Below are 14,862 nucleotides of genomic sequence, written 5' to 3' on the forward strand. Positions count from 1 at the left end.
TTTAACACAAAATCCAAGGAGGCGGCAGATGAGTAGAAGACTATCATCTGCATATAAATGGATGGGAGAGCTTCCTACTGCCTGAGCCATGTTGATGTAAATTGAGAAGAGCGTGGGGCCTAAGATGGAGCCTTGGGGTACTCCCTTGGTGACAGGCAGTGGCTGAGACAGCAGATGTTCTGACTTTATACACTGCACTCTTTGACAGAGGTAGTTAGCAAACCAGGCCAAAGACCCCTCAGAGACACCAATACTCCTTGGCCGGCCCACAAGAATGGAATGGCCTGCCGTATCAAAGCTTTGGCCAAGTCAATAAAAATAGCAGCACAACATTGCTTAGAATCAAGGGCAATAGTGACATCATTTAGGACCTTTAAGGTTGCAGTGACATCCATAATCTGAGCGGAAACCAGATTGCAGACCAGAGAGAACACTATAGACACCATGCCAGTCAGACTGACAAGTTTTTCCAACACTTTTGATAAAAGGGGCAAAATAGAAGTCTACTTGAGGATGTGGAATGAACTTCCACAAAAGCTCTGATGAAGGCCAAGAGACTGACATGCAAGGCTGAATAAAAGAGATAGAAAGAGCAGTGTGGGTTTCGCTTCGCATTGTTCCCACATACCTGCAAGAAGACCGCTCAGATGTGCGAGTGCATTTAATTTCAAGCACCAACCAAATTAACCTGAATAATATGGCCAAATGTAAACCTGTATATTGCCAACTGTGTTCAGAGGAAAAGGCCCTAGACACCAACCAACACTACAGTTTTAAAAAAACGGATCATTTTATTCAGACAATCTTATCCAGTTTATCACAATAGTTAAGACAACATAAACATTTTTTAAATTAAAATACTGTGCAACTTTTAAAAATGCATAAACAGCATTGCTTAACCATTTGATAAATAAATTCACACTTTTTTAAAAACCTTTAGTATTTTAAAGTGTCCTGGGCTCCGAGCAGCCCTGTGGGGTCTATGTAATGGGTTCTAAGGTCCAGCGGGTTCTAGGAGCGGTTCTTGCTGACCCAGTGGTATTTGTCCTGTCTGGGCCCATTGAAGGAGGAGGTGGCTCTGTAAGGTTTGAAGCTTTTATGAGGCAGGAACTGGCTGTGCTGCTGCTGGGCGAACTGAGGTCCAGAGGGGGGGCCGTGAGGAGGGTAGCTGTCCCCAGGGAAGGCCTTCCTCTTGGGGTAAGCTGACCAGGCTGGAGGGGATGGCGCTGGAGCAAACTCACTGAACTGGAACAGAGCGAGAGAGTTACACAGCATCTAAATCTCAACAAGTTATTGAAAACATCAGTTGGTGTTCAAGAAAACTCGGAAAGTTCATTTGTGTGCATTTTGCATAGAGGTTCCGATTGGTTGTTTCTGATATTCTCCAAGTGGGAAACTCATTTTTCTACAAGGTCTTGAACACAACAAGAGTATCTAAACCCCCAGAGCTTACAGGGCCCAGTTTCCCAAAAGCATCATAAGGCCAAGTTCATTGTAAGAATCTTCGTAGAAGCATCGTTAAATCTCCAAGCAGTTTCCCCAAAACCATAGCTACTAAAGTTGCACTTAAACACTAGTAATATAACCACTGCATCGTTAGATGTGTTTTGGCACTCCAACGTCATTTTATGCACCGAAGATTTCCACTAAACAAAAATCAAATTTTTTTAGTCTCTGTGACCGCAGACCGTCAGTACAAAGTTGCCTACAAATATAAAAGTTGTCAATGTCGATTGATACAAACATAAGATGCTTCAAATTAAAAATGGATGACTGCATTAAAATAGGCTATAGGCCCATTTAGAATAATTAAATATGTTTTATGATCAATAAATGTAGTTCTAGTTTGCTACTTGTAGGCTACGGTTTGTAATTTGTCTCAATATATTTCATGTGTAGCCTAACATCTGCGCAAAGTGCCAAATCAGTGATTTAGTGCATTTGTATTGGGTAGAATAAGACGCATCAGAGTCTGCATCCGTAGGTGGTAATCTCTCTAGGAGCTGATCCATCAGTATTGTGGAATAATTCAAAGGTAAGGTTTGAAATTAAGAAATCTAATCCTAGAGCAGCCTTTCGATCCTATCAGTTGCAACACTGCCTCAGAACATTCTCTCTGCCTGGTGTTCAGGGAAACACAGGGTACATCGTCGGCAGTTGTAGTTAAGATGAATCATTAAAAACTTTTTTTTTAATCAAAAAATGATTATTACAATCGCTTAAGGGAAACCAGAACCTGGTTAGTTACATTACACACTCCTTACAGGATTTTTTTACATTTTAGCAGACGCACTTATCCAGAGCGACTTACAGTTAGTGAGTGCATACATTTTCATACTGGCCCCCTGTGGGAAACGAACCAACTACCCTGGCGTTGCAAGCACCATGCTCTACCAACTGAGCTATCGGTTCCCAATAGTTATGGTACTTACTCTTAGGAGTGATTTAAAGATGCACCTTTCCTACAACATCCTAAGATTTTCCATGGGTTTCCCCAAAAACACCACTCCGAGAGAATGTTTGGTAAGGGTGTCGTTGAGGCATGCGCCAATACTGATATGCTCGAAAGGCAGCGCTGCTCTCAGGTCAGCTTTCTCCATTCAAATCTTACCTTAACATTAGAATTAGCCCACAATACTGACAACGGATCAGCTCCTAGAGAGATATCACCTTTGGCTCATTCTAATATTTACCCTATAATTATAATAAATATGACCTAAGTCAATGATATGGCATATTGTGCACATTAGGCTACATTAAATATACTGAACAAAAATGCAACAATTAACGATTTTACTGAGTTACAGTTCATATAAGGAAGTTGAAAAATTCATTAGGCACTAATCTATGGATTTCACATGACTGGGAATACAGATCTGCAAAAGTAGGTGCATGGATCAGAAAACCAGTCCGTATCTGATGTGACCACCATTACCTCAAGCAGAAAGACATCTCCTTCACGTAGAGTTGATCAGGCTGTTGATTGTGGCCTGTGGAATGTTGTCTCACTCCTCTTCAATGGCTGTGGGAAGTTCCTGGATATTGGCGCAAACTGGAACACGTTGTCGTACACGTAGATCCAGAGCATCCCAAACATGCTCAATGGGTGACATGTCTGGTGAGTATGCAGGCCATGGAAGAACTGGGACATTTTCAGCTATCTGGAATTGTGTACAGATCCTTGCGACATGGGGACGTGCATCATCATGCTGAAAGATTAGGAGATTGTGGCGGATGAATGGCACGACAATGGGCCTCAGGATCTCGCCACAGCATCTCAGTGCATTCAAGTTGCCATCGATAAAATGCAATTTTGTTCGTTGTCCATAGCCTATGCCTGCCCATACCATAACCCCACCATGGGAACACTATTCACAACATTGACCTCAGCAAACCGTTCACACACGTGGTCTGCGGTTGGGAGTCTCAAATGACGTTGGAGATGGCTTATTGAAGAGAAATTAACATTCAATTCTCTGGCAACAGCACCTGGTGGACATTCCTGCAGTCAGCATGCCCATTGCACGCTCCCTCAAAACTTCACATCTGTGGCACTGTGTTGTGACAACTGCACATTTTAGAGTGGCCTTATAAATAGTCCCCAGCACAAGGTGCACCTGTGTAATGATCATGCTGTTTAATCAGCTTCTTGTTATGCTACATCTGTCAGGTGGATGGATTATCTTGGCAAAGGAGAAATTCTCACTAACAGGCATGTAAACATTTGTGCACAAAATTTGAGAGAAATCAGATGTGCATACGGAATATTTAGTTTTAGAGAATTTGGCAGTACGTCCAACCGGCCTCACAACCGCAGACCACGTGTAACCACAGCATCCCAGGACCTCCCCAGACCACGTGTAACCACAGCATCCCAGGACCTCCCCAGACCACGTGTAACCACAGCATCCCAGGACCTCCCCAGACCACGTGTAACCACAGCATCCCAGGACCTCCACATCCTGCTTCTACACCTGCGGGATTTGTGCCATACGCTGCCATCGCCTCATGTTTCAGCATGATAATGCTGAAACGAGGGCACTACATTCATCCACCTCTGGCCTGCTGGCCCCCCTACCTCTACGGAAGCACAGTTCCCGCTCAGCCCAGTCAAAGCTATTCGCTGCTCTGGCACCCCAATGGTGGAACAAGCTCCCCCACGACAGCGGAGTCACTGACCACCTTCCGGAGACACTTGAAACCCTACCTCTTTAAGGAATACCTGGAATAGTATAAAGTAATCCTTCTACCTCCCCCCACCCACAATTTTTTCTTTAAAAATAAGAAAAGTGGTTGTCCCACTGGCTATCATAAGTTGAATGCACCAATTTGTAAGTCGCTCTGGATAAGAGCGTCTGCTAAATGATGTGAACGTAATGAATGAATGTTTAGTCTTGAACTCTTTGGTTGTTTAGTACATGGCCTCACATGTGAATCCTTAAAGAGATGGGTGGGGCTAAGGCTTAAGAGGGTGTGAACGATGCTGAACGGGTGTAGACAGAGCTCTCCGGTATTTACCAAAACATTCTCTCTAATGTGAGTTTACAAGTCAACTTTCAAAGCAGAATTACTTTCCCATTGTTCCTCAACTGTAGTGTATAATATACCATTTGAGCTCTGATTCTACTTTTTTCCAATGTTAAAAACTCCAATTCAAATTTTGCTACATAAGACCGAATCAATCCGGTCGGTCACAAGTGGTGGTCACGCCAGAGACGGTCTTGTTCTGATCCACGCCGCTACCATTTTTTTATTTTTATAGGTATCTGTGACAGATGCATATCTGTATTCCCAGTCATCTGAAATCCATCGAATAGGGCCAAATTAATTTCAGTTGACTGATTTTCTAATATAACCTGTAACTCAGTAATATCTTTGAAATTGTTGGGTTTATATTTGTTCAGTGTAGTTTGTAGGCCAAACTGTGGCAAGACAGATTTTCTAGCTCGTCCACTGCAGATGCAGAAGTGAGACATCTGCATATGCAGTGAATTGAGACATCCAATGCAAAAAAAACAGATCTAACTTAGATTTTTTATTATGCCAATTAGATATCCCCGGGGCAGAGGAAATCAACTGTAGGGTGTTTTAGGTTCAACTTTAGTAACCATGGTTTTGGGAAACAGATCTGAAATGTAACACTCCTACAAAGGTTCTAACGATGAATTTAGCCTTAAAATGCTTTTGGGAAACCGTGCCCTGGTTAGTTACATCACAGAGAGCTCCGAGTGTTAGTTACCTGGTAGACACTGTTTGGGTTGCTGACTGTTGGAATGGTTTTGGGTTCCGGGTTGGGGGCTTGGCCCAGGGCAGGGCAGGGAGCTGATAGGCTGCTGCAGCTGCTACTCATGCTGGTGTCCCCGCCCTCAGAGGAAGATCCTGATTGGAGCGAATCAAAGCTTTATTTAAACACATTTCAAATACATGTTGTAACACATTTGATAATCAGGGTGAGAATTCTAAACCGTCATGTCTGAGAAACAGGAGTAAAACAGAAAAGCAGTTAAGATTTAGAACCAGAACACCTGATTGGATGTCTGAGGCAGCCCGCTCCACGGCATCATGTACTCGGCGGGAGAACTCCCCGTCACCACAGTGACAGCCCTGCGTCACGCAGAAGGGAACACTGCGCTCACCATACCTACACAGGAAACGCGTCACAACTACTTCCTGCCACAGCACAGTAGCCCATCCCCTGGGGGCCAGGTTAACAGAACGAGCACAGGGAGGTTCTATCTGAACTGGTCCAATAAGAAACACCAACTCTGATGTACCCTAATGAACACAACCCTGGGTCGTATTCATTAGTTTACACTGTATCAAAACATTTTTCAACAGTGTATCCTAATGAATATGACCCTGGCTTCCCAGTTGTCCGCCAACAGACTGGTGCAGTGGAGACAGTAGAACCTAGAGGCTACAGTAGACCCACCTGGAACCTTCTAGAACCATGGAGCCCAGTAGAACGTTCTAGAACCCTAGATGCTGTAGAACTTTCTAGACCCTAGAGTCTGCAGTAGAACCTTGTAGAACTCACCTGCAGGACACTTCCCCCGGGTCGACCCAGATGGTAATCTCCCGTGGCAACCCCAGGTTCTCGTAGCACACAGCACTCCAGACACAGGCCTTCTCCAACACGGGGTCCTTCCGCTGGGCGTGGTTCATACGCAGGCACCTACACAAAACCATTGAGGCAATCTTGCCCGTGTTTGGTGTGGTGTGTGTGGTGTGTGGGTACTGACCGGTAGGCCTGTCCCTTGACAGGTGTGTGTGGGTACCAGTGGGTCTTGTAGGTCTCAAACAGAGCAGAGGTGAGGGCAGCAGCAAACCTCTCTCTGCTCTCAGCATCTAAACTACCATGGCGCTTCGCCAGCCGAGCCACGAAGAACACAGCTGCTGCAATCTCCTCCTTCATCTCTACAGCCTAAAACTAACCTCCAGGTTAAACCGGTCTGAACAGTTACTCTAAATCTACCTTAGTAATCCAGGAGATGCTTGGAGGCAGAACTAAACTGACTGCAGCTTTAGAATACAAACTGACAATTAAACATCTAAATTATAATATTACTCCTCTTCTAGCTAACACATCTGCTGTAAACCTTATTGTTTCTGTCGCCAATCTGTTCCAGATAACAGCCTGCCAGATGAACTGTGTCGTAGGTAGGTAGAGCAGGTAGAATCTTCAGTAAGAGGACATGCTGCTACACACCTCGTTTAAATCATCTGGGTGTGATGGGAGAGCACAGGTGATGTGACTTCCTGTCTGATTGGCACCAGCCTGTGGTACTGCCTCTGGCTACTAGATGGAAGCAGAGAGCTGGTATACTGTTATTGTTATTCACCATGGAGATGGGATATGTTGTCAAGACAGACTCAGTACTGGCCTATATAATATTCATTTAGGTGATCTTAGGTTCAATGTAACTCAGTGAGGTTGTGTGTCTGATTAGGACCCATCGGCTCTAAACTTTACAGGAGTGAAACTGGAGCCCTGGAATGGCGGCATGGACCCCTTCCTTATGGAGAACCAGACCTTGGAGGGGAAACTGGAGCCCTGGAATGGCGGCATGGACCCCTTCCTTATGGAGAACCAGACCTTGGAGGGGAAACTGGAGCCCTGGAATGGCGGCATGGACCCCTTCCTTATGGAGAACCAGACCTTGGAGGGGAAACTGGAGCCCTGGAATGGCGGCATGGACCCCTTCCTTATGTAGAACCAGACCTTGGAGGGGAAACTGGAGCCCTGGAATGGCGGCATGGACCCCTTCCTTATGGAGAACCAGACCTTGGAGGGGAAACTGGAGCCCTGGAATGGCGGCATGGACCCCTTCCTTATGGAGAACCAGACCTTGGAGGGGAAACTGGAGCCCTGGAATGGCGGCATGGACCCCTTCCTTATGGAGAACCAGACCTTGGAGGGGAAACTGGAGCCCTGGAATGGCGGCATGGACCCCTTCCTTATGGAGAACCAGACCTTGGAGGGGAAACTGGAGCCCTGGAATGGCGGCATGGACCCCTTCCTTATGGAGAACCAGACCTTGGAGGGGAAACTGGAGCCCTGGAATGGCGGCATGGACCCCTTCCTTATGGAGAACCAGACCTTGGAGGGGAAACTGGAGCCCTGGAATGGCGGCATGGACCCCTTCCTTATGGAGAACCAGACCTTGGAGGGGAAACTGGAGCCCTGGAATGGCGGCATGGACCCCTTCCTTATGTAGAACCAGACCTTGGAGGGGAAACTGGAGCCCTGGAATGGCGGCATGGACCCCTTCCTTATGGAGAACCAGACCTTGGAGGGGAAACTGGAGCCCTGGAATGGCGGCATGGACCCCTTCCTTATGGAGAACCAGACCTTGGAGGGGAAACTGGAGCCCTGGAATGGCTGATCAGAGCCTCCCATAGGACAGTAGCCTGATGAGACAGAGACAGGAGAGAAACTGAAGCTCCAGAATGGTTGCAGCGTGGACACTACACAGTGTCTGTCTGTCTCTCTGTCTGTTTACTGTAACACTTAGTAATCCAGTTAAATGTAATATGATGAAACAGGCAACTGGAGGCAGAGAGAGCCAAGGTGGAACCAGGATGGTTCCTGTTACTGCTGTTACTACTACTAAAACAATCACCAACCACTACAGGTTATTAAGAGCCTCAGGCCCTCCGGAAGGGGAGACAGAGACAGAGACAATATGAGGGTTATTAAGAGCCTCAGGCCCTCCAGGGGAGACAGAGACAGAGACAATATGAGGGTTATTAAGAGCCTCAGGCCCTCCGGAAGGGGAGACAGAGACAGAGACAATATGAGGGTTATTAAGAGCCTCAGGCCCTCCAGGGGAGACAGAGACAGAGACAATATGAGGGTTATTAAGAGCCTCAGGCCCTCCAGGGGAGACAGAGACAGAGACAATATGAGGGTTATTAAGAGCCTCAGGCCCTCCGGAAGGGGAGACAGAGACAGAGACAATATGAGGGTTATTAAGAGCCTCAGGCCCTCCGGAAGGGGAGACAGAGACAGAGACAATATGAGGGTTATTAAGAGCCTCAGGCCCTCCGGAAGGGGAGACAGAGACAGAGACAATATGAGGGTTATTAAGAGCCTCAGGCCCTCCGGAAGGGGAGACAGAGACAGAGACAATATGAGGGTTATTAAGAGCCTCAGGCCCTCCGGAAGGGGAGACAGAGACAGAGACAATATGAGGGTTATTAAGAGCCTCAGGCCCTCCAGAAGGGGAGACAGAGACAGAGACAATATGAGGGTTATTAAGAGCCTCAGGCCCTCCAGAAGGGGAGACAGAGACAGAGACAATATGAGGGTTATTAAGAGCCTCAGGCCCTCCAGAAGGGGAGACAGAGACAGAGACAATATGAGGGTTATTAAGAGCCTCAGGCCCTCCAGAAGGGGAGACAGAGACAGAGACAATATGAGGGTTATTAAGAGCCTCAGGCCCTCCAGAAGGGGAGACAGAGACAGAGACAATATGAGGGTTATTAAGAGCCTCAGGCCCTCCAGAAGGGGAGACAGAGACAGAGACAATATGAGGGTTATTGAGAGCCTCAGGCCCTCCGGAAGGGGAGACAGAGACAGAGACAATATGAGGGTTATTGAGAGCATGGCTAATAGTACAGTCGTGGTCAAAAGTTTTGAGAATGACACAAGTATTGGTCTTCACAAAGTTTGCTGCTTCAGTGTTTTTAGATATTTTTGTCAGATGTTACTATGGTATACTGAAGTATAATTATAAACATTCCATAAGTGTCAAAGGCTTTTATTGACAATTACATTAAGTTTATGCAAAGAGTCAATATTTGCAGTGTTGACCCTTCTTTTTCAAGACCTCTGCAATCCGCCCTGGCATGCTGTCAATTAACTTCTGACATCCTGACTGATGGCAGCCCATTCTTGCATGATCAATGCTTGGAGTTTGTCAGAATTTGTGGGTTTTTGTTTGTCCACCCGCCTCTTGAGGATCGACCACAAGTTCTCAATGGGATTAAGGTCTGGGGAGTTTCCTGGCCATGGACCCAAAATGTTGATGTTTTGTTCCCCGAGCCACTTAGTTATCACTTTGCCTTATGGCAAGGTGCTCCATCATGCTGGAAAAGGAATTGGTCGTCACCAAACTGTTCTTGGATGGTTGGGAGAAGTTGCTCTCGGAGGATGTGTTGGTACCATTCTTTATTCATGGCTGTGTTCTTAGGCCAAATTCTGAGTGAGCCCACTCCCTTGACTGAGAAGCAACCCCACACATGAATGGTCTCAGGATGCTTTACTGTTGGCATGACACAGGACTGATGGTAGCGCTCACCTTGTCTTCTCCGGACAAGCTTTTTTCCGGATGCCCCAAACAATCGGAAAGGGGATTCTTCAGAGAAAAGGACTTTACCCCAGTCCTCAGCAGTCCAATCCCTGTACCTTTTGCAGAATATCAGTCTGTCCCTGATGTTTTTCCTGGAGAGAAGTGGCTTCCTCGCTGCCCTTCTTGACACCAGGCCATCCTCCAAAAGTCTTCGCCTCACTGTGCGTGCAGATGCACTCACACCTGCCTGCTGCCATTCCTGAGCAAGCTCTGCACTGGTGGTGCCCCGATTCTGTAGCTGAATCAACTTTAGGAGACGGTCCTGGCGCTTGCTGGACTTTCTTGGGCGCCCTGAAGCCTTCTTCACAACAATTGAACCTCTCTCCTTGAAGTTCTTGATGATCCGATAAATGGTTGATTTAGGTGCAATCTTACTAGCAGCAATATCCTTGCCTGTGAAGCCATTTTTGTGCAAAGCAATGATGAAGGCACGTGTTTCCTTGCAGGTAACCATGGTTAACAGAGGAAGAACAATGATTTCAAGCACCACCCTCCTTTTAAAGCTTCCAGTCTGTTATTCTAACTCAATCAGCATGACAGAGTGATCTCCAGCCTTGTCCTCGTCAACACTCTCACCTGTGTTAACGAGAGAATCACTGACATGATGTCAGCTGGTCCTTTTGTGGCAGGGCTGAAATGCAGTGGAAATGTTTTTTGGGGATTAAGTTCATTTTCATGGTGTCAGAGTGCTGTGTGTGGATGAGTGTAGGGAATCAAGCGCAGGAACAAGGATGACTTCAACAGACTTTAGTAAATCCAAATCAGGTAAAGAGTCGCCAACCCAACCGGGCGGCGCGAACAATTACGCACAACACACAGTGCGGAAAACAAGAAAAAGCGCACGCAGTGCGAACTCTCGAAAATACAACAAACGAGAGAAAACAAACTCCTCTGTGGCAAGCTGACAATATACAATCACGCATAACACCTGACCCAAACAAACGAAACTAAATAGGAACACAATCAAACACAAACAAGGGACAGGTGTTACAAAGAGACAAAACCAAACGAACATGAAACATAGAACGGTGGCAGCTAGTACTCCGGAGACGACGACCGCCGAAGCCTGCCCGAACAAGGAAGAGGAGCAGCCTCGGCCGAAACCGTGACAGTACCCCCCCCTTGACGCGCGGCTCCAGCCGTGCGCCGACCCGGGGCTCGGGGACGACCCGGACGACGCGGAGCAGGGCGCGCAGGATGACCCCGATGGAACTCGGTCAGCAGGGACTGGTCCAATATGTCCCTCCTTGGCACCCAGCACCGCTCCTCCGGGCCGTACCCCTCCCACTCCACGAGATATTGAAGACCCCCCATCCGGCGTCTCGAATCAAGGATGGACCTCACGGTGTACGCCGGAGCCCCCTCGATGTCCAACGGGGGCGGAGGAGTCTCCTCTATCTCATACTCCTGGAGTGGACCAGCTACCACCGGCCTGAGGAGAGACACATGGAACGAGGGGTTAATATTCCTATAGTCAATAGGCAGTTCTAACCTGTAACACACCTCGTTCAACCTCCTCAGGACTTTGAATGGCCCCACAAACCGCCGACCCAGCTTCCGGCAGGGCAGGCGGAGGGGCAGGTTTCTGGTCGAGAGCCAGACTCGATCTCCAGGTGCGTACACAGGCCCCTCACTGCGGTGGAGATCGGCGCTCGTTTTCTGCCGACGGATGGCCCGCTGCAGATGTACGTGGGCAGCGTTCCATGTTTCCTCCGAGCGCCGTACCCATTCATCCACCGCAGGGGCCTCGATCTGGCTCTCGTGCCAAGGTGCCAGAACCGGCTGGTACCCTAACACACACTGGAAAGGGGTTAGTTGGGTGGAGGAGTGGCGGAGAGAGTTCTGTGCCATTTCGGCCCACGGAACGTATCTCGCCCACTCCTCCGGCCGGCCCTGGCAATAAGACCTCAGAAACCTACCCACCTCCTGGTTAACACGTTCAACCTGCCCATTACTCTCCGGGTGGTAACCCGAGGTAAGGCTTACCGAAACCCCCAACCGTTCCATAAACGCTCTCCACACTCTGGAGGTGAACTGGGGGCCTCGGTCAGACACTATATCCTCGGGTACCCCGTAATGCCGGAAGACATGGGTAAACAGAGCCTCAGCGGTCTGTAGGGCAGTGGGTAGACCCGGCATGGGAAGGAGACGACAGGCCTTCGAGAACCGATCCACAACGACCAGGATGGTAGTATTCCCCTGTGAGGGGGGAAGGTCGGTAACAAAATCCACCGAGAGGTGGGACCAGGGTCGTTGTGGAATAGGCAGGGGTTGTAGCTTACCCCTGGGCAAATGTCTGGGCGCCTTACACTGGGCACACACCGAACAGGAGGAGACATAAATCCTCACATCCCTAGCTAACGTTGGCCACCAGTACTTCGTGCTAAGGCAGTGCACTGTCCGGCCGATACCCGGATGGCCAGAGGAGGGGGACGTATGAGCCCAACAAATGAGGCGATCGCGTACCTCGAGCGGAACGTACGTCCGACCCACTGGACACTGTGGAGGACTTGGGTCGGTGCGTAACGCCCGCTCGATCTCGCCATCAACCTCCCACACCACCAGTGCAACCAGACAAGACTCTGGTAGTATGGGCGTGGGCTCAACGGACCTCTCCTCCGCGTCATACCGCCGAGACAGAGCATCTGCCTTCCCGTTCTGGGACCCAGGGATGTATGTGATTTTAAACACAAACCGGGCTAGAAACATAGTCCAGCGGGCCTGGCGAGGATTCAGTCTCCTAGCTGCCCGGATGTACTCCAGGTTACGATGGTCAGTTAGAATGAGGAAAGGGTGTTGAGCCCCCTCGAGCCAATGCCGCCACACCTTTAGGGCCTGTACCACGGCTAACAGCTCCCTGTCTCCTACGTCATAATTCCGCTCCGCCGGACTGAGCTTTTTAGAATAAAACGCACAGGGACGGAGTTTAGGTGGTGTGCCAGAACGTTGGGAAAGAACGGCCCCTATACCGGCCTCTGACGCGTCCACCTCTACCTGGAACGGTAAAGAGGGATCCGGATGCGCCAACACCGGCGCCGAGGTAAACAGGTCCTTCAGTCTCCCAAAAGCCCTGTCCGCCTCAGCTGACCACCGCAAGCGCACCGGACCCCCCTTTAACAGAGACGTTATGGGAGCTGCCACCTGTCCAAAACCCCGGATAAACCTCCGGTAATAATTCGCAAAACCCAAGAACTGTTGCACCTCCTTCACAGTGGTTGGGGTCTGCCAATTACGCACAGCTGACACCCGGTCTACCTCCATCTTCACCCCTGACGCAGACAACTGGTAACCCAGAAAGGAGACCGACTTCTGAAAAAACAGACATTTCTCTGCCTTGACATATAGGTCATGCTCCAACAGCCTCCTCAATACTCGGCGCACCAGGGCTACATGCTCTGCTCGGGTAGGACTGTACACCAGAATGTCGTCGATGTACACGACTACTCCCTGTCCCTGCATGTCCCGGAAAATCTCATCGACGAAGGATTGGAAGACTGGGGGAGCATTCATTAACCCATATGGCATGACTAGATACTCGTAGTGTCCGGAAGTCGTGCTAAACGCTGTCTTCCATTCATCGCCCTCTCTAATGCGCACCAAGTTATATGCGCTCCTGAGATCCAATTTTGTAAAGAACTGCGCACCGTGCAGTGACTCCGTCATAGTCGCAATCAGAGGAAGTGGATAGCTGTACTTCACCGTAATCTGATTGAGACCGCGGTAATCAATACACGGGCGCAGACCTCCATCCTTTTTCTTCACAAAAAAGAAACTTGAGGAAGCGGGTGAAGTGGAGGCCCGTATGTATCCCTGTCTCAGAGACTCAGCGATGTACGTCTCCATTGCCTTCCTCTCCTCTTGAGACAAGGGATACACATGGCTCCGCGGGAGAGCTGCTCCTGACTGGAGATCTATCGCACAATCCCCCCGTCTATGAGGCGGCAGCTGCGCCGCCCTAGTTTTACTAAACACCAGTTTCAAATCCTCATACTCGAGGGGAATATGCAGTGCTGTCATTAGATTCGGACTTTCCACCGAGGTCGCCACTATGGAAACACCCAGACACCGCCCCTCACACTGGGCAGACCACCCTTTAAGAGCTTTCTCTCGCCACATAATAGTAGGGTCATGGGTCATCAACCAGGGAAGGCCCAGCACTACCGGATACGCAGGAGAGTCAATCAGATAGAGCTGAATCGTCTCCTCATGACCCTCCTGCGCCATCATTTGAAGGGGCGCTGTGACCTCCCTAATCAACCCAGACCCTAACGGACGGCTATCTAGGGCATGAACAGGGAAAGGCTTTTTAACTGGAAGGAGGGGAATCCCTAACTCTATACAAAACTGGCGATCTACAAAATTCCCAGCTGCGCCTGAATCTACCAGCGCCTTATGCTGGGAACGAGGTGCAACCTGTGGAAAACAAACAGGCAAGGTTAGGTGCACGACAGAAAGCTCTGGGTAAGTAGGGCGCCTACTCACCTGGGGGGACCCCCCAATGCGTGACCTGCCTTCTCCTCCACCGGGGGACCCTCCCCAACACCTAGCCGCGGTGTGCCCTCCACGACCACAGTTAGTGCAGGGAACGGCCCCCCTCGGGTTCCTACTCCTCCGTTCTCTAGCGCCAGCACCCCCGAGCTCCATAGGGCTCGGCTCGGAGGTGCTGGAGAGTGGAATGGGCGAACCCCACCCGGGACGTCCACGGGTGGCGAGCAGGGTATCCAGCCGAATGGCCATGTCGACAAGTTGGTCAAAGGTCAACGAGGTGTCCCTGCACGCCAACTCTCGCTGGACGTCCTCCCGGAGGCTGCAACGGAAGTGGTCTATATGGGCCCGCTCATTCCACCCTGCATCGGCCGCTAGAGTCCGGAAATCCAAGGCAAAGTCCTGGGCGCTCCTCATCCCCTGTCGGAGGTAGAACAGACGCTCCCCCGCCGCCTTCCCCTCTGGTGGATGGTCAAACACAGCACGGAAGCGGCGGGAGAACTCCGCATAGGTAGTGGTAGCG

At 49.4% G+C, this 14,862-nt stretch overlaps 1 protein-coding gene across 1 annotated transcript; it reads right to left on the reverse strand.

Moving 5' to 3' along the window:
• Positions 1-1,011: 1,011 nt before the first annotated feature.
• LOC311123162 (maternal B9.15 protein-like) lies at positions 1,012-6,415 on the reverse strand (the record flags this gene model as incomplete). Its single annotated transcript, XM_084197426.1, has 5 exons — positions 1,012-1,240; positions 5,217-5,379; positions 5,526-5,641; positions 6,038-6,175; positions 6,243-6,415. The coding sequence occupies 5 exons, from the start codon at positions 6,413-6,415 to the stop codon at positions 1,012-1,014; spliced, it is 819 nt and encodes a 272-aa protein (XP_084053552.1).
• Between the last annotated feature and the right edge of the window lie 8,447 nt (positions 6,416-14,862).

This window comes from Coregonus lavaretus, assembly GCF_964263955.1.
Source record: "Coregonus lavaretus genome assembly, contig: HAP1_SCAFFOLD_681, whole genome shotgun sequence".
Classification (NCBI taxonomy): Eukaryota; Metazoa; Chordata; class Actinopteri; order Salmoniformes; family Salmonidae; genus Coregonus; species Coregonus lavaretus.